General features: G+C 41.5%; 2 protein-coding genes across 5 annotated transcripts in view; one reads left to right on the top strand and one right to left on the bottom strand.

The window, feature by feature from the left end:
• The window catches only part of ASPH (aspartate beta-hydroxylase), a 228,333-nt gene that overhangs the window by 147,818 nt on the left and 56,166 nt on the right, over positions 1–24,349 (top strand). For all 4 annotated transcript variants that reach the window (XM_081214293.1, XM_081214294.1, XM_081214291.1 and 1 more), the window contains 5 exons: positions 5,328–5,478; positions 7,911–8,047; positions 13,441–13,539; positions 15,572–15,661; positions 20,855–20,992. In XM_081214293.1, coding sequence (XP_081070419.1) covers positions 5,328–5,478; positions 7,911–8,047; positions 13,441–13,539; positions 15,572–15,661; positions 20,855–20,992 — 615 coding nt within the window. The remainder of the gene's footprint in view (positions 1–5,327; positions 5,479–7,910; positions 8,048–13,440; positions 13,540–15,571; positions 15,662–20,854; positions 20,993–24,349) is intronic.
• On the bottom strand, positions 3,330–4,125 carry LOC308630109 (coiled-coil-helix-coiled-coil-helix domain-containing protein 2-like). The gene has a single exon (XM_081258533.1). The coding sequence runs from the start codon at positions 4,083–4,085 to the stop codon at positions 3,624–3,626; it is 462 nt and encodes a 153-aa protein (XP_081114659.1). The 5' UTR covers positions 4,086–4,125; the 3' UTR covers positions 3,330–3,623.

Below are 24,349 nucleotides of genomic sequence, written 5' to 3'. Positions count from 1 at the left end.
CTTTTTATCTCTAAACTATTATGCTACAAGGTGTTATCAATATTAACATTAATGCAAACTTTAAGCATGATACATTAAATTTTAGTAGAATAATTTGAAAGAAATCTTAAATTTGTAGGAGTTGTAAAAATAAAAGTTCAACAGAAGACGGATTTTGTAAGGAGGAGTACATGATGACTTTTTCGTTCTTTGTTAGCAGATTAAGCAATTACTTTGGAATATCCCAACAAATTTTTCAAATTCAGCAACATTAAGTTAAATAGAAACGACAGTATCCATCATTTCTAAAGTGGCACTGGGCTTCCCTGGTGGCGCAGTGGTTGAGAATCCGCCTGCCAGTGCAGGGCACACGGGTTCGAGCCCTGGTCCGGGAAGATCCCATATGCCATGGAGCAGCTAGGTCCGTGCGCAACAACTACTGAGCCTGCACTCTAGATCCTGTGAGCCACAACTACTGAAACCCGCATGCCCTAGAGCTCGTGCTCTGCAACAAGAGAAGCCACCGCAATGAGAAGCCCGCGCACCGCAATGAAGAGTAGCCCCCGCTCGCAGCAAGTAGAGAAAGCCCGCACGCAGCAACAAAGACCCAACACAGCCAATAAATAAATAAATAAATAATAAAATACATGAAAAAAAAAGTAGCGCTGATAGTGTCTTATTCTTTGGATTACTGTGAAAATCAATTTTGCCCAAGTTCCTTGAACATCAGACACAAAATTATGAGCTCAATTCACTTTATTATCTTACACAAACCATTAATGCCTCTCAGGCAGAAAATGCCACATCTCAAGCATCTGCAGGCATCTTCCTGCCACAAATAGGAAGGTTGGATGGGGAATTCGTTTGAATCAACAAAAGGCTTTCTGATGTTAATGTCCTGTAGCAAATGCTCAGTTTCAGGGCAAATCCTTTATCTACAGATGCTAAACTAATCAATATCAATCAATTTTGATATTCAAAGCAAAGCCTATCAGCTTTATTTAAGAGACTTTGAAGAATTATGTACTGTTTTAACACTGATATTAAAATTCCATTTCCAGAAGTTCTAAAATGTTTATACTTCATTAAAATGAAGGACCTTGAGGATGGAGGAGGGAAAGGAACAAGGCATGTAGTTGTATCATCTGTCTCTCATTTCAGATTGAGTTTAGTTAAGATATTTGTTCCCCTCTATATAGAGAATGATGTCTCAGTTGACATTTGCCCTTGAACTAACCTTGAAGAGACCCTCCAGGTCCGGGATCTGTTTGGTAGCTTGAGGAGGCTACCAAATGAAGAAGGTGAACAAGATGGTCTCAGAAGGGCTCTCTCAGCTCTAGGACTCTGGCATTCTGTGATGTCATCTATGAACGACCATGTTTGGGGGAGTTAACTCACCATAGCCAAACTCACAAGAAACTGATGCTTAAACAGAAAAGCCAGCGTATGAATCTACAGAAGGCCATGCAGGCAGGGTGACCAATACAGGACATTGACATTGGACTTCCTCTCCTGGTAGATAAGTCTACTCTGGAGACCAGTTGCAGATATGAACAGATTGTTGTATATTCTGAAGCTTTTTTTTTTCCTGTCAAGCACAGGTGAATTGCCCTTTTCTAATCTAGAGATTTTCATCCTATCCATTTTCCTTTATCATAAATCCATCCACTGTCCGTCACCACTGATTCAATTCCAGCCCTTATCATCTTGGGAAACTTACCCTTATCAGTACATATTAACAGGTTCTTTCTTTGATGTGGTATTTTCTGAAAAGCTTCCCACAGGTGTCTTACTTTATCAATTTGTGCTGATTCTTGTTAGTTTTTCATTTTGGGGTGGAGGAGGGATGGATCATTTCCTTACTGTGTCCTCAAGTTGTGGAGTTAGACTTTGTTTTGTTTCTGCAGGCATCTACATACTGCCTACAGCACACACTTTGTTTTAACAAGGTAAACATGTTAAATAGGATGTTCTGAGAAAAAATTATACATGCTACTTTTAGCATCTATATCGTTTTTTCCTCAAATTGTAGTCTACTAAATCTGATGAGATTTTTGTTTTGTTTTGTTCTGGTTTTTTGCGGTACGCGGGCCTCTCACTGCCGTGGCCTCTCCCGTTGTGGAGCACAGGCTCCAGACACGCAGGCTCAGCGGCCATGGCTCACAGGCCCAGCCGCTCTGCAGCATGTGGGCTCTTCCCGGACCGGAGCATGAACCCGTGTCCCCTGCATCGGCAGGCAGACTCTCAACCACTGCGCCACCGGGGAAGCCCCCTCTGATGAGATTTTGATGACCCTCTTACAGTTCGCCCCTCTCTTCCTACCTCTAGTATTTCAGTCCCTGTTCTCGTGGCTGTTAGTGTGGATGAACTGCTCTGGTCCTTTTCCCATCCCCTCTCACCTGCTAAAGGACATCATTCTAATTTTTGTGTCCCCTGCATCATCAGATTTCCGCCCTCTACTGGGTCTTTTGCATAAGCTTAGAAACATGGTGTAATATTTCCCATTGTTAAAAAACACTCCCTTGTCTCCACATTACCCTCCAAATACTGGCCCATTTTTCTGCTCCCCTTTACGACGAGGCTCCTTGAAAGAGGTGTGTTCACCTCCTTCCCTCCTGTTTTCTCTTGAGCCTCTCAGCTACGGGTCCCCAGCAGCCCCATGGAAATGCTCTTGCTGGGACCCTCAGAGGCATCACATTGTCCCCAATCCAGAGTGATCTAGTTTCAGTGCTCATCTTGTTCAACCTGACAGCCACTTCTGATACAATTGATCACTCCCTCTCGATACCTTCTGTCACTTGGCCTCCAGAATACCACTTTTTAAATTGTTATTTTCTTCTCTCTTCCTTCCGTCCTTTTTGCTGGTCCTATCCTGGTCCTTTCTGACCTCTGATGACCTTGAAATCTTGCAGCTCTTTAGAGTTCTGTTCTTGGACCTCTTCTTTGCTCTGTCTACACTCACAGCTGCATCTAGCTTCTTAGCTCTAAGTACCCTCTCTATCCTCCATGATTCCCCAGTGTTTCTCTCACTCTGACTTCTCTCCTGAACCCCAGACACATATAGGCATCTTTCTATCCATATCTCCACTTGGGTACCTAATAGACATTGGGGCTTAAATTTGTCCACAACTGAAATCCTGATCCCATATCCCTACAGACCTGCTTCTTTCTGCTCTAGCTTCCCATTCTCAGGAATGACAGTTCCAGCTGGTCCCTGCTCAAGCCAAAAATGTTGAATTCATCCTTGGCTTCTCTTTCCCTTTCTCTTACACTCTACATTCAGACCATCTGCAAGTCTGCTGGCTTTGACTTTCAAAATGTACCTGTAATCCGACCACCTCTTTTTTTTTTTTTTTTTTTGGAAATAAAATCACTTTATTCTAATTAATTCACAAACAAAAGCATGTTTAAGAGGCCACACAAACATCCGCCTAGCCCCAAACTCAATATCATCTCAGTGAGCTTCTATACGGTGAGAACACCCTCTTCCACTTCAATCCTGAAGCACAAAAGCTATTAATGACTGAGGAGCGGTTTAACTGGTGGCTTCACACTTTATATCTTCACTATCAATTATACTTTTAATGCTAAATCAACGTGGTCATGAGAGATGATTTTTCATGCCTTCAACTGGAACTTCTTGATTAAGCTAACCCGTTCGCCAGTCTGCACTGTTTCAGCACCTCACTGAAACCTTCACAAAGCTTAAGGTCACCCTGGTTCTGGGCACACTCCAAAAACTGTTTCACCTCAAAAGAGCATGGGCCATTCTGCTGCTGCTGTGCCAGCTGGGTTCCCTGAGGCTCCTGGTAAGTGATGTCAGGCCTTGAGGGCTCAGCATTACTTCCTCCACTGAAGCCACCAGTGATAGCATGACCCAGAGTGTGGCCGACGGCAGAACCCACAGCCACGCCGGCTGCAGTGGTTGCCATCTGGGCCGTCAGACCTGGCTGCCGGGGAGCAGCAGCAGGGGAGCCAACAGCAGATGGTGGAGCCACTGCTGGTGGCTGAGCTGCGGGCGCTGGCCTGGACGCAGTTCTCATCTGAGGCGCCCGGCTGGCCGGAGGGGCTACGCGGGAAGTGCGGCTTCGGCTTCCACGAGGCATCTTAAATGCGTGGCGAAGCAGGGTCTACAAGCGCGAGACTCGCAGCCCGACCACCTCTTACCACCTCATTACTGCTACCCTAGTCCAAGTTGCCATCACCCCTTGTCTTGATTCCTGCCAGAACGTCCTAACTGGGATCTCCACTTTTCCCTTTACCCACCTCTGTCTATTCTTCACATGACTGCCAGTGTCCTTTCGACTCATACAGGAGATCACGTCAAAAACCGTCAATGTCTTTCCTTCTCGTGTAGAGTTAGTGTAGTAGGACTGGCAGTGGCTTACTACAGGCTCTTCATTACCCGATGCCCCACCCCCCATCAGTCTCCTCCGAGCTCCCCTTCAATGTACCAGCCTTTCCTCTATTCCTCACTTCTGCCTCAGGGCCCTTGCACGTGCTGTTCTCTCTGCCTGGAATGTTCTTCTCCCAGGTGTTTTCGTGCCTCACTACTTTCAGGTCATCTCTGATCATCCCAATTAAACTAGCATCCTCCCTGCCACCCCACTCTCAGTACACAGAAGCCTACATTATTGTTATCCACAGCACTTACGGCCACAAGACACATGATACTTTTATTTGTATATTGACTTTCCCTTCTAGAACGAAGCAGAATGAGAAAAGGGCTTTGTCTGTTTTGTTCAATTTGTCTGCCACCTGTCTGGAACAGAATATAGTTGTTGAAGGAATGAATGAACCCAGGAATAACCTAGTGAAAGAACAGGAACTGTGGACTGGAGTTCTGTCTATTAATGATGTATAACAGGATATAAATTCCATCAGCCCCCGCATATATTAGTCTTGCTTTTATGATAGTCTTTCTCATCTGTAGCTTAGTAGCTCATTTTTCTTCATATTATTAAAATAACATGCTACGTTGCTTTCCTTTATTTTTTAATCCTTGACAAAAAGAAAATTTGAATTTGTCTTGAATTACTTTTTTTTTTTTTTTTTTCGCGGTACGCGGGCCTCTCACTGTTGTGGCCTCTCCCGTTGCGGAGCACAGGCTCCGGACGTGCAGGCTCGGCGGCCATGGCTCACGGGCCCAGCCGCTCCGCGGCATGTGGGATCTTCCCGGACCAGGGCATGAACCCGTGTCCCCTGCATCGGCAGGCGGACCCTCAACCACTGCGCCACCAGGGAAGCCCTTGAATTACTTTTGAAGCATGTCCCAAAGTCAACTTTTCATAAATAGTTTGAGCAACTGCAAATACAGCTTGTCCTGGGACATTTCTCCCTTCCTCTAGTGTGAAGATGATTTGGCTGAGATGAAGCGGAGCAATGAGATTCTGCGCAGGGCCATCAAGACCTACCAAGAGGCGGCCAGCCTGCCTGACGTCCCCGCAGACCTGGTGAAGCTGAGCTTGAAGCGGCGGTCAGACAGACAGCAATTTCTAGGTGAAATGGAGTAAGAATCAGTTCAGTGGCAATCAATGGCATGCTTTTATATGGAAAAAACCTGCAGGCTGTGTATACTTTTAGAAGAGTTTAGTTACATGGAAGGAAACTTGAGTTTTATAACTAATTTCAGGCAACTTCTCTGATTGTGTCAGACTGAAAGAGTAATCCTTCTTAATTACAAAGATGCACATGGTACTTTGCCACTTACCCACCCCCCACACACACACTTTAAGGAGGAGGCAAATGGAATTCTGAGAGGTTGGATACATTGCCTAAGGAATCATAGCTAATAAATTAAAAGGTCTGCAGTCAGAAACTTCCTGTCACGCCAAATTCTTCTTTTCTCTCTTAACGGTAACCAACTGATTCGTGGTGGCTGAAATCATCAGTGCAACAGTTTTTATAGAGGAATGTTAGGAATTCTAAGCACTCTAAAAATTTTACCTTTAAGTTTTGACTATACTAAAGAAAATGATAGAAAAAAAAATTTAATCACTAAGTAAATTTGCAAATGCTTTGAAAAGAGCAGCATAAAGCATCCTTTCTAACTGACCCAGGATCCCAGTGCCAAAGGCAAGGGAGACTCCCTGTACCCTAACTTCATTATAACCAGGCCAGCGATTGGTTCTCTCTCACCTAAAACGCCATCAGTAAGCCAGGAGGGAAGAATCTAAGGCATGTGTCACCCCTAAGGTGGGTTCTCTGCTGGCTGGATAAGTTATGTAGACCAATTACCTCGATTACACTAGGAAATGCTCATAAAAGTAATATTCAAAGTCAACTGAACTTTATATCAAGGAAAAGAATTAAAGGTAGTTGTGTTGCTTTGGTAGATGACTAAAATCTGTGACAGGAGTAGAACCTAAGCGGTGATTGGGAACTAGAAGAAATGATCTTATTCTAGAAGAATGGACTTATATTCATAAGGGCCAGTCCTGGGGAAGGAAAACCTACAGCACACATACAGGATGGAAAAGGCAAGGCTGGGGCTCCATGGAGGCGCTCGCCGTGGGCGCAAAATCCCTGTCACTGAGTTGTCCTCTCTCCTAGGGCTCTGACATGGCTTGCTTAGCACTGTGGAGTTTTTACATGAATTTTGATTTTTTTAAAACATGTATAGAATATGCATCTTGGTGACTGAACTTTTGGTGCCTCTTAAACTCTACCTCTCGTGCCTCACCCTATCCCTGGCCCAGAGGGAGGACAGCCCACCGGTAGATTGAACCTTCTTTGGAAACAGTCCTTCGGTCTTTGAATATAGTCTTCCCTCCGAATGAGAATGAGACAAGTTCACCAGAGGAGGGGACTCGCGTGCAGAGTAGGTGGTGGAGTCCCTTGCGATTCCAAGCGGAAGGGGCGGGGAGGACATGGCAGCAGGATGGACTCTCACCTGGGCCTTTGTCCTCTGTTGTTTATCTGTTGTATATATAGTGGTGTGTATATGTTAACCCCAAACTCCTAGTTTATCTCCTGCCCCTCCCCCTTTGGTAACCATAAACTTGTGGTCCAACAGGGGAAGTTTAAAAGCAGCAGAAAAGTGAGCCCAAGTGGGGCAGCTGGGGGAGGAGGGGTACAGAGAGGTAGACTCAGATTTATTAGTGAGGGAATGAAAGGCTGAGCAAACCATCCCAGACTGGCGAGGAATGGGGAGCGGCCCGTCGGGTGAGTTGGTGGTGTTTTATACCAAACCGTTTTTCTGTTACTGGAGCAACCAACTGCATTAGCTTGTGGATGGTCCTACCAGGTCTTGGCTGATTTTCAGTTTGTGGTCAGCAAAGCCCTGTAGGTAATTCACGTTGTCACGTGGACTCTCAGTTTGCACATTTTCCCTTGTACAATTTGTCTTTCCAACTGTGGTGAGGAGTGACGACAGGTGGCTCCTGAAATCTTCAAGGTCCATCCAACAGCCTTAAAAACGACCTGAAGCTGGGTTTTCATGACTCGTGTGTGCATGGTCCCCTATTGTCCACCAGAGGGTCCCCTAATACTGGATGATGTCTCCTTTGCTCCAGGACTAGGTCATTCCTGAGAGAAGGGGACAGCATAGTACTCTTACTGGCCTGTTCTGTATTCCTAATTTTAATTATAATAAATCAAAAATATCCCAGTAAACATTTTTTAATAAGGAACTGGTAACTAACATAAGAGGGAATTTGACATAAAAGGGTAAATGCTGACACATTTAGAAAATAGGAGTGTCTTTAAAGGATTTATAACCAGCATTATATTCAGTATCTATTTAGGGGAGTAACTGATGCCTTTGCAGCTGCAGGATGAAATTCTAATGGGTACTTAGCCATCAGTATATAGAATCAGATTTAAGCTGGTCCTCAGGCTCTGTTGAGTAGTCTCTTATGATTTGTAGTCTCAATACAGAGGTGTACAGAATCTGTTTTTATTTATATATATTTTTTCTTTCCACCAATCAGGTCACATGAGAGGTTCCCTGCTTACTCTGCAGAAATTAGTTGAACTGTTTCCTGATGATACTTCCTTAAAGAATGACCTTGGAGTGGGGTACCTCTTGATAGGAGATAATGATAGTGCCAAGAAGATTTATGAAGAGGTAAGCAAGCAGCAATTTGCTGCTAACAATTAATCAAATTATTTTGAACATGAAGTTCTAATGTTATTTGTAAATTGCATTTAATATGCCTAATCGCTCAATCTCTTTAAGTTAAATCAAATTTGTCTTATTATAGTTGACATATCCTAAATTTTTACATCTCCCTTTTTTTTTCCACTTCATCAGAAGATTTTAAATTTTAGTTAACACTTGGTACATCAAAACCTTCAACCTATAATTGTGATCTTTTTAAAACTTATATATTGATATTTATCAGTCCACAAGCAGCCTTTCTAAAAGTGTTCTTTATGATAGGAAAAGGAACTGAAAAGCTTATGAGCTTAGACTCATGAACTTAAAAACACATAATCTTGTACATTTTTCACTAAAAGACCAAACTAGAGAGAGACTACAGAACGCAAGCCTTTTGAGCACATGGAATAAATGACTCACCTTTCAGAGGGCATTGACTACCTGATCTTCTAGCAAGGATACCTTTAAAAGGATGTCTGCCTTATAATGGATGCTCTAATGAATAACTGCTAAGTCACAAGTAACTATGTAATCTAGAAAACTAGGACTCCTTCAAGCAATGAGGGACGTCATTTGGTACAAGTTAAAACAGGATACCAAATGAACTTTGAAGCTGGAGCAAGTTAATGCCTCTGTGAAAGAAAGATGAACACATTTACTTGTTATTCTTTACTTTAGGCCTCGGGATCAGTGGTTTTCAGGCTGGTGCACTTTGCATCAAAATGCAAATGTCCCTACTCAGTAGAGACAATATGATTCCTTCTTTTTTTTTTTTTTTTGCGGTACGCGGGCCTCTCACTGTTGTGGCCTCTCCCGTTGCGGAGCACAGGCTCCGGACTCACAGGCTCAGCGGCCATGGCCCACGGGCCCAGCTGCTCTGCCGCACGTGGGATCTTCCCGGACCGGGGCACGAACCCGCGTCCCCTGCATCGGCAGGCGGACCCTCAACCACTGCGCCACCAGGGAAGCCCTCCTTCTATTTTTAAAGTACTGTCAGGTATAGTGATTTCATACTCAGCCTCGAGACTGGTCCACCCACAAAGTGGTGGTTTCCTCCTTTTATTGCTGTTGGTCCCGTAATTGGGAATCACTGAATTTAGGAGCAGTTGTCTTTTGACCTTTGTCCTGACTTTTACATTTTTTGAGAGAGCAGAAGTAAGACCTTTGCTGTTTGTAACATCTCTAATATCTTTTCAGAGTGGGTTGAGCTTACAGTGTTGAAAATTTGTGCCACGTGCTAAAGTACCTGTTACAGGTCATAAAATAAGTCCCTACGGGGCCTTGTATTTGCTCATGGCTGAGTGCCCTGCCTTGTAAAGTTTGGCTAAAGGAAACATCATGTATCTCAGTGATCCAGGAACATATGAATATGAGAACTGTCAAACTATATCAGACATACCCATTATTCTGCCACGGTCACAAGGCACAGAGTTGGAATGACAGAATTTCTCCCTCCCTCCCTCCCTCCGTTCCTTCCTTCCCAAACACCATGATCAAGTGTCTACAGGGTGTCAAGCACATCTGAGGTTAGGGCAGGATCCAAAAGCATCCTGGTTTCTCTCACCCACTATGGATTTGTCCTTCTCCAGCTTTTCAAAACCTTCCTTAAACATATTCGTTCTTTTCACCTGGTACTAAATCTCAACTATATGAAACATTTTCCTTCATTTTGAAAAATAAAACTTACCTGCCGTTGTTTATACATTTGAAATCATAACCTCATCGGAATAAACCTAACAGGATGCAGAAAGTCTAAAATACAGCCTTATTATACAACCGAGTGAGTTTCTTTTTGAAGCAGCATCGCTAAACTGAAAATAAGTGTGGGGTTTGCCTTTTGTGCCCTCCTCTGACTGCTAAGTTAATAAGATTAATAAACTGAATCTGATCGATTCTCTTTCCTTTACTAAAGTTTATCCTGATATGTTTATGTCTCAAAGATCATTTTCAGCAAATGGATATTGTAATTTTATATTTTTCTTTATGTCGATTTTTATCTTTGAGTAAATTTATGAAAATCATTGATCGTTCCCTTTCTGGGTTTTCTTTGTTTGTTTTGCTGCTTTTAGTTTCAACAAAGACTGACCCACACACACTTACTTGGGAAATGGTAGTTAAGGAAACAAACACAGAGTATGCCGTCATGGAATTACAATCTGGTACCAAGTCACTAATCTTGGTTAATTTTAACTTCCTCGATATCTTTCAAATCCCCTCCCTTTTTAACTCAGGCCCCATCATCTCTTGCCTAAAGTAGGATAGATCCACTCTGTCCAGGCTTGTTCTCCTATGATCTTCATCAACACAAAATGCCAATCCTACCTCCCACCCTTGGCTTCAGCTCTTTTAGTGGTTCCCACTGCCCACAGCAGTGATCTTCAAACATGTTCCATTGTGTCCCCTTGCAGTAAAAACTGTTCAAGCAAAAACTTGTGATATGTATGTTTATGTGTTTATATATTGTCTTTGTATGTACTAATCTGTGATGTACATTGTGAAAGGTCCACATTCTCAAATAGGTCTTAAGATGAAATGAAATATTTCAAATACTTTTAAAATTGCATTTAACTGCCAAAATTTTTTTAACTCACACTGAAAAATTGATATTTTAGTAATGTCCATGTGCAATACTATTTATGATTATATGATTTTTTAGTCCTGGTAGTGTGTCCTGCAGAGTTAGTGCTGGAACTAGAAATGTCAGCTCTGCCAGTTTGTTGTTGTCTGTGCTTTGTGTGTGTGTGTGTGTGTTTTTGTATGTGTGTGTATATGTAAAGAGAGAGAGAGAGAATCTGTGTAACATTGTTAGTATTAATCTCAATTTGGTTTCCTTAGAAATCTTCATTTTCTGAGGGTTTGTTGATTACAAGTAGATAATACAACCTGTGCATCCATTATGCACCTCATGTGAACAGCAGTAAGCACAGTAGGTGACCATAAAGAATCAAGCCTGGAGGGCAGCCCTGTCGGTCACTCTGGGTCCTGATCGCCCACCCTCCCCTCACAGCAGCAGGTGTATGAGTGGGACGTGGGACTGTCCACCATGCAGATGAGAGGAGAGCCCTGGAGCAGTTGCACAGTCCATATTATATTTCAGAGACAGATATGGGTAGAGCATTTGTCATTTCTTTCCACTCCCCCCGAGGATTATCTTGTATGTGATACTGAACAGGACCTTCCGTGGTTTGCCTCCTGTCCTTTTCTCCAGTCTCACTGCCTTTGCTGTTCCTGGCCCACTATTTCTTTTTATTCACTTTCTCCTGTGCCTTGAATGCCTCCCCCAAAGACCCCCACCTTCCTTTTCCCTGGTGAACTCCTATTCATCCATAAATACCATTTATGTTGATATGTCCAGAGCCTAGAAAAGTTCTGCGTGTTCTAAAATAGCTAGTAAATTAATACATTTGCTCATTACTTGAGATGATGGCTGTGTCCACAGTAAACAGAAATGTCATCTGTGTAGCTGCAATAATTGTAATAATTCTTTCATAGTTGTGCTACCAGAAATGTGATCAGCCTCAGTACAGTTCAGTTCCAGAAGTGTTTACTGAGCTCTTGCTCAGCACCTGACTCAGTAACAGCGCCGTGGAAGGTGCAGCAGAGGCAGAGTCTGGGCTCTCAGGGATCTAGCTGGGGAGTCGAGCCCGGCACGCACCCATCCGCTCAGTTAGTACAGAGTTCTCCACGACCTGCCACGTGCCCAGCACTGCTCCAGGCACAGGGGGTCAGCAGTGAGTGCAACAGACAAAATCCCTGCAGAGCTTCCATCTGTGTGGAGGAAATCCAAGTAAAATAAGCCAGATGGTGACAAGTGCTATGAAGAAAAAGGAGTCTCACCATAAACAAGTTAGAAAGCGATAGTGATGCAGCTGGAGGGTCTGTTCTATATCAGGTGATCCAGCTTAGGCTTAGGCTTCACGGAGATGCTAACCTTTGAGCAGGGATTTCATCACAGTAAGGGAGTGGGCCATCTGGATGTCTGGGAGAAGACGGCTTGAGGCAAAGGAGTACTGTGTGTGCAAAGGTCCTGAGGCAGGGGTGCCTTTGGCCTCCCATGCAGCAGCAAGGAGTCCAGGGTGCCTCAGAGTGGCTGATGGGGGTGGATAGGAGAGGAGGCCAGAGAAGTAGAGAGGCCCAGCCCAAGGGAGGTCTTAGAGACTGTTCCTAGAACTTGGTCTTACTCTGAGTGAAATCAAACCCCTTTGGGTTTTGCATAGAGGAGGGATAAAATCTGACTTAGGATTTAGTGTGTCCTTTCAGGACCCACGTGGAGAATGGGTTACAGGAGAGTGGGGCTGGGGTTCAGAGGGTCGGCAGTTAGGCGGCTCCTGTAAGAAGGTAGCAGAGAGACGATAGACTTGGACCAGGATGGCAGCAGTGGAGGAAGGGACAAGGAGTTTGATTCTGAACATATTGTGATGGTATCATTGGCTGGATTTGCTAGTGGATGAGGTACAGGCGCAGGTGCAAGATGGAAAACACTAAAATATTGGCAGTGTGCACTGTGGACTCACCAAGAGTATGGGGTCCCTGCCCAGCACGCTTACTCCTTCTGTGTAAAAGATCCCATGACTCCTTTTTCCTACTCAGGCTCAAGGATGAAGAGAAGCTGTAGGATATTCATCTTTTCTCTACATGCGTTCAACTCAAACCTTCTTCACCCTTCACTTTTGGTCTGTAAATTAGTTTGTCTAAGCAGCTTCACAAGTTGAATGTTGTTTTGGTTTCTCACGGCTAATATTTAATTTAGAGGCATTTTGCATAATTTATCTTTAATCATAGTAAACGCATACGATAATAAACAATGATCTGATTTATATTAAATATTTACCTGGGTTTTATCACAGAATATTGGATTTGGTCACCACTTTATCCTCAGTCCTTAAAATAGTCTGGGTGTTCAAGAAATTTATGATGGATCATGATATATTTTGAATGCAAATCTAAATTTTCACGTAATTAAGGCAATGTATAAAGCATGTACATAAAGAAATGTATAATAACCATTTGGAGTTGACTTCAAGTAAAGCTAATTTAAAGCAGTTTTTCCTGATCACTAAAAAAATACTGAAGTCATGAAATTGACCGAGGTTTTGCTGATTTGCATTGTTAAAGCAATGCTTTAATGGTCATTGCCTTTTTATTCATTTCTTCATTCTTGGAGAACATTTTGAATTGAGGGGAAATGGGGCCATTTAAGCCTAATGTATTACAATGAGACAAAATACTAGAGCATTTTAAGCTGTAACATCATAGTCCAGTCCAAGTACTGTACAGCAAAACTAATTAAAATTTGTTTTGATGGTCATTTGTAGAATTCATAGTCCATCACAATAGCTTTTTGTTTTCTTTGAGTTTAGGTTCTGAATGTGGCGCCTAATGACGGTTTTGCTAAAGTGCATTATGGCTTTATTCTGAAGGCACAGAACAAGATCGCTGAGAGCATCCCCTATCTAAAGGTAACTCCCTCCCTTCCTCTGTTTTCCTCTTCTGATCCCTTTGAGTCATTTGGACACCCTTGATATATATATTGTAGATTGATTGGCATGCACTGCTGACTCTTTTCAATGCTAAAATGTACACCCTTGGACCATGACATCCACAGACAGTGTGGACCTTCAGCATAATCAAGAGTATCAGAGGTAGAAGTACCAACCATGTGAGCAGAGGCTATTTGGAAAAAATTGTATGAAGAAATTCCTAAAACTGCAGTTGTTATTAGTTGATAAAATATTTTAAAATATGGACAATGTGTTAAGTGTTACTTTTACAATTTAATTATACATTGAAATGACTTTGAACAGGGCTCACGGAAACCTTTACAAAGCGAGGTAACAAATGCAGACTGAATAGGTCAAATCCCCAAGAGCCTAATTGCTTTAAAGACTCAGATTAAAATATGCTATCATTTTTTTCTCACATAAAAATTGAAGTTCACCAGAATCACATTTGGTCTGGCTCAGGGGTCTCCAACAGAACTTACTGCCACAAAGGAAATGGTCTTTATCTGTATCCTCTAATATGGTAGCCACTAGCCACATGTGACTCTTGAGCATCTAAAATGTGGCTGGTGTGACTGAGGAACTGAATTTTTTATTTTAATTGTAATTTAAATAGTAACACTAGCTAGTAGCTACCATATCAGCAAGGTAGCTGATTGACTACTTGTGAACTTTAAGTAGCACTTTTGTGATCCACCTTTGTGATCTCTTTCTTTCACATGACTTTGATCCGAGATCCCAAATAGTGACCCACTGATTGCAAGTAGCTTGCATGTTCTATTTGACCAGCATAATTCTCTTAAAAACAATTTTAATTGCTTGCCTTAGTTGAAAATCTGAACATTTTATGTAATCATGCAGATTTCTGGTGTCTCTGGAAAGTTCACATGTGGCCCACATCTCAGCACAGGAGCTGAGCAATGGTGTCCCCTTGAGGTGGGCATGCACCCCTCAGTCTGTCTTGGCTGTCACTGGGCCTCTGCAACCTGCCTGTTCCCTACCGTGACCCTGGGGGCCTGTGGGTTTTTCTGATTTAAAGTGTTCCCCTTAGGTTTCCTTTCATATAATAAGGACCTAACAGTACTCTCCTGGCTCAGAGATGAGGAAGTGGAGGGCAGGGTTCGTTAGTTAATGAGCAAGGACGTTTATTTGAGTGTCAGTCAGTCAAGAGCCAAGTTCACAGCTCTCCTCTCATGAGTGATGCTTCTGTTCCATGCTGCCATTTTCCAACATTATGCAAATAAAATTTCTTCTGAGTAAAAGATAATGGGCTTCTTGTGAAAAGGCCTCAAAGATGCAGTTTTTTAGACATTTAAATATGTTGTATCTTCATCCTTCTTTTACTTTTCTAAATTCATTCTCTTGCTTTAATATTTTCTCTCTTTCTTATTTTTACATAAATTTAAATTTCAGTTCTTTTGTGGACAGTGGGGATGGAAATCAGCTGAGTGTTTTAGGATAGGAAGTGTTTAATAAAATTAAAGATTCCAACTGGGTTTAATCCTGTTGTATGTTCTGTCAAAGATTTCATTGAAAAGTGAAGATACATTTGTTTTGAGTGGAAAAAAAATATTATTTGCAGTTGGGTCTCTATCATTTCAAACATCTATGAGCAACTAAACATTTTGGTTCAGGGATAAAAAAGCCTCTAGGTGACATATGGTCAGATTTGGAGAGCAAAATAAATGTGATAGAAACTCAGACAAAGAAATTCTTTGAGATATTGAAATGCGATTGCTCCTGCAGAGACAGTTCACAAAGTGTCATACTGACTTTGTGGGGTATTCCACTGTTAATTGATGATGAATATATTGTTAAGTTGAACTTTATCTCCTCCTTTTGGCTTTGCATTGTAAATGTTGACCAGTAACCTAATTGCCAAACTTTAATATTGAGGTGATTTTCTGACTCTTAGAAAACATTAAGTACATCAATGAATTAAATCTGGTATTTAATTCTTTCATAAATACTGACACTGTCCTTTCTACAGGAAGGAATAGAATCTGGGGATCCTGGCACTGATGATGGGCGATTTTATTTCCACCTGGGGGATGCCATGCAAAGAGTTGGAAACAAAGAGGTAATGCATTCGTGAACTTTTTGTTCTCTTTAACAGAAGATAGAGGAGGGGGAAAGTATTTCTATGAGAGAGTTACAATTGAAAAAAATGTGTTAAGCATAAACTTTTGAAGGTGGTGATTTAAACTTTCTGTAACAACCTAACAATTCCTACTAAATCCTATAAAGAATTTTGGGGATTTGACTTTTATAATTTCTTTCAAGAAAGTATCTGAATAATCATGAGTGGCCTCTTAATTAGTGTGCCTGTGTGTGTATCTATAGAGAGATATTGCCTTGAAGAAATATTTTTAAAATTATGAAATGAAGAGATGTGTTTGAAATATTTAAAATATTTTTGAGATAATTTTACAGTTTGCCTAGGTTTATTTTTATTTTATTTTGGAATTTAAAAAGTAGTTATTTTTAGGGCTTCCCTGGTGTGCAGTGGTTGAGAGTCCGCCTGCCGATGCAGGGGACACGGGTTCGTGCCCCGGTCCGGGAAGATCCCACATGCCACGGAGCGGCTGGGCCTGTGAACCATGGCCACTGAGCCTGCGCGTCCGGAGCCTGTGCTCCGCAACGGGAGAGGCCACAGCAGTGAGAGGCCCACATACCGCAAAAAAAAAAAAAAAAAGTAGTTATTTTTAGAATGAAGTCTTTATTCAACTGATTCCTAGGCACACTGAACCCAGTAGTTAATTGTGTAATTTACCCTCCAAAATATTTATTGCCAAGTTGAAGATGAATACCTATAGCTATAATAATGACTGGTATTGACACAGAAAATATAGTAGCTAAAGCAAATCACATGTTTTCTTAGTGATTATTCCTTTTTTTCTGAGTGCAGTGTCAGCTTCTTTAAACATAACATTTGGTCATTAATCATGACATCATACTATGTAAATTCCCAAACTCTCACCCTCCACTGTGGTTCCCACAACATTGCTGGGCTGTCCTTCACCATCGCAAGGCTCTAGGCTGGGCTGTCCTTAGAGTCAGGGATCAAGGGCTGTAGTGAGTCCTTGGTTCTTTGTAACCATGCGTTCCATATATGTAATAAAGTGACATCTAAGGATAACATAGGTTCGGGTTTCTAAAATTAATAAGAACATGGGACCATTTGGACAATTGAGGGGTCACTGGAGCAAGGGGTTTTGTGATGGGGTAATTGCCAGCTAGTGACAGGAACCAATTTTGGGCAACAGAAATTTGGATAATTGACACTGTTTTCTTTATACATTTCTATGTATCTATACCTTTCCCGCTCTGACCTACCAGTCAATCAACTGGAATAGAATGAGAAATGAGAGACAAAGAGAAAGAAGGGAGAAGAAATTGCTGAGTAGTACTTTTGTGTTCCTTCATTCTTTTAAGATGCAAATGCCTGGTACCTCCTTTGAATGAGAGGGATAAGAAAGACTTTGCTACAGTATCTAACCCTTGATAAGTGTTCATATGTGATTGCTATAAATGTAATTGTCACTAATTAATTTACCTTTCAACATCTCATGGTCCAGGACAAAGGCAGATAAAAGAAGTCTGTGATTTATTCTCACATCTTAGATGAAAACAGCCCTTACTTCAAGGGCAAAGAATTCACTACTACACATTGTTAAGGGCTTGGGATTTGAACCTATGGAGTTGTTCTATCAGCTTAATTATCATTAAGACGCAAAGAACAGCACAGTTCTTGAATTTAAAAGCTCACAAAGATTCATCCTTATAGGAGAAACGAGCCTATAGAAATCCCACGTTAGCATATTCTCCATAGTAGATGTTGACTCTGAGTTGACTCTCGTGCTCTGAGTTTTCATACCGGGAAGCAACCTTCCTTCGTGCCCTTAAGCACTGCTCCAGGCACGAAAGGAGAAGCAAACCCACAGCCTCTGTGCTGCAGAAGCTGACAATAAAGTAGTTTTGGCTTTTCTCACGGGATCATTTCGTATGGGCAGGAAGCGGGAGAAAGACCAATCATGATACTCTTGTAGCAGTTCAGCCTCAGCTTTTCCCAGAATTTCTGTAACTCCCAAATCCACATTCGAGCTCTGGTCTCCTACTCAAAGTCCACAATCTACTGCCTACCTAGTTTCTCCACACGATGCCGCAGTGGCAGCTCACTTGTTCTCCTCTAAACCACGTTTCTTCCTGGGTTCTGGCTCTCACTGGATGGCATTGCCAACACCCAGGATCCAGACTTGAATCAGCTTAGCTCCTCCCTTTCCTGTGACAAGCCCCCTCCTCACTCCAGTCCGGTCAGGTCAGTCAGCTTCTTCGGATGTCTGACGACCATCTCATCTTCCCTCTTGCTTGGTCGTTGTTCTAATTCCAGCCTTTGTTACCGTCCACCTCTGTGTTGGCTGCAAGAACCTGGCTGTCATTTCCTGCTTTAGTCTTACTTTCTTCCAGGCATCTTGGGCTCAAGAACCCCATGGTGCAAAATAGAAATAAAGCCCTCTTCCCAAACTATGGCATTCATGGTTCTCCCAGGCCAGTTGGACCACCTGTTCTCATCACAAGTGTGTGTCCCATGTCCCCCTGTGCACCACGCTCCAGGCAGAACAGGCTCTGGCTGGGGTCACGTACCACGGGCCCCAAACGTGGCCTGGGCTTTTCTGAGTTAGACTCTCTTGACATACTATTTCTATGTAGTTATGTAGTGAGTGTGTGTGTGTGTGTGTGTGTAAACTATACCTGGTATTAAAGTATAGCAGACATTGATATAGACCATATTTAACAAGGTGCCCAGGTATGCTTTCTGTCTATTTTAGTATTCCTGTAAAGAGGACATTTTCAGAGGATTCTAACAACTTGATCATGGATTTTCTAGCAACTTTTATTGTGAGGTAGTCTAGATGTTTAAAAAAAAAAAAAGCAGTCTGGCTGAATTCATTGGGTCCCTTATATAATTGAAGGTATCGTTGAAGATGATTTTTTTTAATTTCAAATATATCATTTCACAGTTTTGTTTCTCTAAAAGTTAAATGGCAGAGGATATAAAACCAAGGGCCCTGTTTGATGCACTTTGAGTGTCAGAAAAGCTCTTATGGGCAGTTAAACATGCCCCTGTAAGCAAAGTCTCTTGCCCAGACATTCAGCCTGGTGAGTGTTAAGGCCAAGACTGAAATCTCAGACTTCTAACTCCTGAACTAGAGTTATAAGTTTTTCTATAATATGTATATTAATATAATATGATAATAATATAGTATATTTTCCTATAATAATTTCTTTCTCACTACTCTAACAATATGCCTAGTCCTTAAAATGAATTGTTGATGACTAAAAATCTAATGGACTGTAAGAGTTTCCAAAAATCATCTGTTGTAATTAGTAATGTTTTTAACACTGAAAATTATAGGAAACAAAATCCTAAATTTAAATTGGACAAAAATAACTGAAATTGTCAATTTAATTTCAAAGGTAAAATGCTATATTTTTTGAAATCAAAGAACCGTGAGCCGTTTTTAAAGAAATTACTTTATGGTTACCACTTACATGTATTTCAAGGAAAACATATAAGTGATTAGTATATACATTCTTAATTTGAGATATTATTGAGAAAGATAATTAAGTAAGAAGATCCCTTGTTATAGTTTTTTTTTTAATGATACAAAGATAGAAGGAAAGAGGAATAAATTGCCAATAAATTGCCCTGGGTGATAATTCAACATATTTAGTCTTTTTAAATCTCAGATTGAGCATTTGTAAAATGGAGCTATTTGGGGTTATTGGAAAGATCAAATGAAATTATGCATGCACAAGCTAGTAGTAAGCTGAAAAGTGTTACTGAAAATAGGAGTGGTTCTGCTATCACACTTGATTTTTCTAAAGAAGGAAATTTTGACTTATGAATTTTAAGAGACTTAAAAGTTATTATTTCTTACATCTAAAGTAAGATGGGGTTTTATGAAGATATTCTTCTATCTTCTTACTCTGCTTGATATTAACTGCCTGTTTTCACTGATCAAAATGTGTATTTGAAATCACTCTTCAAAAGTAATCATTAGATCAGAATTAAAATAATGGAGGGGATACCATTAGGCACACTCCTAGAACCATCTTCCAGTCTAAAGACAGTGGGGTGAGCACGGTGCAGGAGGCATGTGGGGAGGGCCCCTGGGAGAGGTTATGGTTCGGGCGTCCTTTGAAGGGCACGTGTGGAGCTGCAGACTGCAGCCAGCTGTCCCTGAAAAGCCTAGTTAGTCTTCTTGGAGGCAAGTTGTATCATGTTACAGCTAGCCTACAACCGCAAATGTTATCCCTTATGGCAGGAAAAAAAAATACTAGGAACAAAAATTCCCTTCTAAAAAAATCTAATGCGGGCTGTCACTCTATTTACTGCTAACTCAGAATAATATTTTCTTTTGGTCTGCTTTTTTTTTTTTTTTTGTGGTACACGGGCCTCTCCCGTTGCGGAGCACAGGCTCCGGACGCACAGGCTCAGTGGCCATGGCTCATGGGCCCAGCTGCTCCGCGGCATGTGGGATCTTCCCGGACCGGGACACGAACCCGTGTCCCCAGCATCGGCAGGTGGACTCCCAACAACTGTGCCTCCAGGGAAGCCCCGGTCTGCTTCTTTAATGGAGGATTTATACTTCGTTACCTTGGGGCAGCCTTCTTCATGTGGACGTAAGAAGACTGTTCATGTTGCTGTCCCGGAATTCCCTGGTGGTCCAGTGGTTAGGACTCCCCGCTTCCACTGCACGGGGCACAGGTTCAATATCTGGTCAGGGAACTAAGATCCAGCATGCCACCAGGCGTGGCCAAAAAAAAAAAACAAGGAAGTTGCTGTCCTTCTTAACATCCCAATTCAGTAAATATGAAAATCATACTCCTTTCCTTTGAAAGGAAACACAGACTTTAAGAAATGAAAGCTAAAATATTAACATAGTCCCCTTTTGTGTCTTAAATGATTTATCCACTCAACAAAGTCCTAGATTCTGCTGGACACTCCGGGGAGACCGGTGAGTGCAGTGGAGTCCTGTGTTCAGAGAGCTTTCAGCCTAGGAGTGAAAATAAAAAACACACATTTATTTAAAATAATAGGTCATAATCAGAGACCCAATCAAATAACAGTATTTTTGCCAGTGTAACAGATTTGGGCACCTGACTAGCAAGCTCTTTATTTAAAAGTCAGACCTTGTTTTTAGGGACTTTAATTGTAAAATTAGTAAAACTGCTTCGTTTGGAGTTCAGTCTTTCTGATCTCTTCCAGGCATATAAGTGGTACGAGCTTGGGCACCAGAGAGGCCACTTTGCATCTGTGTGGCAGCGCTCACTCTACAACGTTCATGGACTGAAAGCCCAGCCGTGGTGGACCCCCAAGGAAACGGGCTACACGGAATTAGTGAAGGTGAGTGTTAATTTTGTCGAGTCCTTGTCTGTCTCGTCCTCTTAAGTTCAAAGACGGCTTCTCATGGAAAGGAATGTCAGGGAAGAGATAGATTTTCTTTCCAGTGGCATTTGCAGAAAATACGGCAAAAAGGATCTTTATCCCATCAGCCAAGAGTTCAGGTGAGATGGTGAAGAAAGAAATGTGTTGAAGAACAGATCTCAAATATTTTGGCTTTAGGACCCCTTTGCACTACTCTTAAAACTTATTGAGCACTCCAAGGAGTTTTGTGTGTGTGTGTTGGGGGATTATATGTGTCAATATAATTTTTAGAAATTAAAACTGAAAGGAAATTTAATCTTTTAAATGACTTCTATGAAAATAAAATAAGAACTCCATTACATGTTAACATCAATAAGTTTAAAAAATACATTTTCAAAGCAAAAAAAGTGAAGTGAGAAGATGGGAATTGTCGTGTATTTTTACAAATCTCTTTGGTGTCTGGCCTCATGGAAGACAGGAGGGTTCTCACCACTCTTTCACCCATAAGTCCAGAAGCGTCCTGAGTGCAGGAGCTTCTGCCCTCATGGAACTGGGGTACACAGCCTCCTGGCCTGTGGACAAGCTCATCCACCCAAAAGCACATCAAATCTTGTGGTTCAAGAGATTTATAGAGCTTAATCTGCAGCACCCATGTCCATTCCCAGTGGTGGGTGGGCTGGAAGTTCCAGCCTTCTAATCACCTGGTCTTTCTGATGACCAGCCCCATCCTGAGGCTATCTGGGGCCCCATGCTAAGTCGTTTTATTAGCATAAATTCAAGTGTGCTCAAAAGGGATCCTTATGAATGACAAAAGTCACTCCAGTTATTCAGGAAATTTCATGGGTTTTGGGAGGTTTATGCCGGGAACTGGAAACAAAGACCAGATATATTTCTTTTTTTCTTTTTTTTTTTTTTTTTTGCTTTGTTTATTTTGTTTTTGGATGGGAGGACTATAAATGAATGTATAGGTAAGTACATAAATAAATGTTTTACCTTCAGTTTCAGTATCACAATTTGTTTCAGTATTCCCAGGGTAAAAATGTGATGAAAATATGCCCATAACAACAAATTATAATAAAAACATAATTGTGTATATGCAAATTAATTAATAAACGGTACTTTCTGAAGCAATTTCTAAGCAATACCACATTACACCCCATAACTTAATGACTTTAGCTTTAAGTTGTTAAACGAGTGATGAAGAATGGTTGGCTTTCTCATTTTTTTTTTATTAGATATATTTCTTATATTATCCAAAGCCACCCTCTGGGTTTTGAGCACACATCCCTTCTAACAAAAGAATCCTAACAGTTAACAGACATGGGCACATTGCTAGATCTCATTCAGTCATTAATAATAATGAGTCCAGTCCATTCTCACATTATATGAAAGTACCTCCCAGGGCGAGGCCACTCAGATTGGCAGGCCTCCGTTCGATCTCATAAATTCCAAAAGTAGGAGTGGTCTTGGCAACATATGGCTTTACCCTTTCAGACATCTGGTGTAGCTGAGCTAAGAGACAATATCTTGCCCTGAGCCTCTTCGAGGTGTTAATGTAATATTGGAGTTCCCTCATTACATACCCTATTTATTCATCCTCTTACCTTCAGCTATTATTTCTCCTTTTCTTCATTTATACCCTAACTTTTCCACCCTTGGAAAGGACATTAAGTTTGGCCACTGTGCTGGTCTGGATTGCAGGCAGCTGTACTAGTCTAGCAAATACCTCCACTCAGTTCACTCCCATTCAGGTGGGATAGGGTTACCCAGGGGCAAAGCTCGTGGGCTGTTTGTCCCACCAGGCAGTATAGCTACATTCACTCATCTGAGAGAGGTGAGAAGGGAAAAGCAAGAGTGACAAAATATTGATAATTTTGGAATCTAGGTGATGGATATATAGAGGATTCTTATACTCTTTTCTCTACCTTGAAGTATATGCTTTACATTTTTCATAATTTTTTTTGTTAAAGAACACCTTGTTCTTTAAGTCCTATAAGACTTCACTGATCAATTTGGTTTACTTGGGGAAAAGAAATTTTCAATGAGGTTTCAATAAACTTATATTAAATGAGTCTTCCCAGACCATGTTTATTCTGTATTTTATTATAAGATCAGAATACAAAAATCAATTGTATTTCTTTACACTAGCAAAAAAAAAAAAAAACACTCCCAAAATGAAATTACGAAAACAATACCATTTGCAGTAGCTTCAGAAAAGAATATAAGATACTGTATTAGCTTGATATACCTTCAGTAGCAAAGTATCACAAACTAATTGTCTTACAGTTCTGGAGGCTATAACTCCAAGATCAAGGTGTCAGCTGGGTTGCTTCCTTCCAGGGGCTGTAAGAGAATCTGTTCCATCCCTCTCTCCCAGCTTCTGGTGGTCTTCTGGCAACCTTTGGAGTTCTGTGACCTATAAATTTCTGCCATCATCTTCACATGGCATTGTCCCTGTTTGTGTATCTGTCTCTGAATTTTCCCTTTTTATAAAGGACACCCTTTGTAAAAGACACCAGTCATATTGGATTAGGGCCCACCCTAATGTCTTAATTTTAACTTTATTACCTCTGTGAAGACCCTATCTCCAAAAAGGGTCACATCCTGAGGTACTGGGGGAGTAAGACTCAACATGTAAATTTGGGGATCATCATCCAACTCTTAAAAGATACTTAAGAATAAATCTTACAAAGAAGTGCAAGACGTACACTGAAAACTATGAAATTGTATTGGAGGAAATTTCAAACCTCTAAAGAAATGGAAACACATTCCATGTTTATGGACCAGAAAACTTGATATTAAGATAGCAGTATTTCCCAAGTTGATCTAAACTTTCAACACAATCTCTATCAAAATTCCACATGGCTTTTTTTTCTTTTATGGAAATTGACCAACGGATCCTAAAATTCGAATGAAAACACAAGGGACCAAGAATAGCCAAAACAATTTTGAGAAAGAACAAAGTTAGAGAACTTAGACTTGCCAGTTTCAAAACTTACTACATACAAATTAAAGTAATCAAGACAGTGGTATAGTTCCATAAGGATAGACATAGAGATCAGTGGAATAAGAATTGAAAGTACAGAAATAAACCCTTACATTTATGATTAACTGATTTTTTTTTTTTTTTTTTTTTTTTGCGGTATGTGGGCCTCTCACTGCCGTGGCCTCTCCCGTCGCAGAGCACAGGCTCCGGACGCACAGGCCCAGCGGCCACGGCTCATGGGCCCAGCCGCTCCGCGGCATGCGGGACCCTCCCAGACCGGGGCACGAACCCGCGTCCCCTGCACCGGCAGGCGGACTCTCAACCACTGCGCCACCAGGGAAGCCCTGATT

This window comes from Mesoplodon bidens (assembly GCF_964165515.1).
Source record: "Mesoplodon bidens genome assembly, chromosome: 16".
Lineage (NCBI taxonomy): Eukaryota > Metazoa > Chordata > Mammalia > Artiodactyla > Ziphiidae > Mesoplodon > Mesoplodon bidens.
The sequence above is the reverse complement of the archived record's forward strand: the minus strand, read 5'-3'. Positions and strand labels throughout refer to the sequence as shown.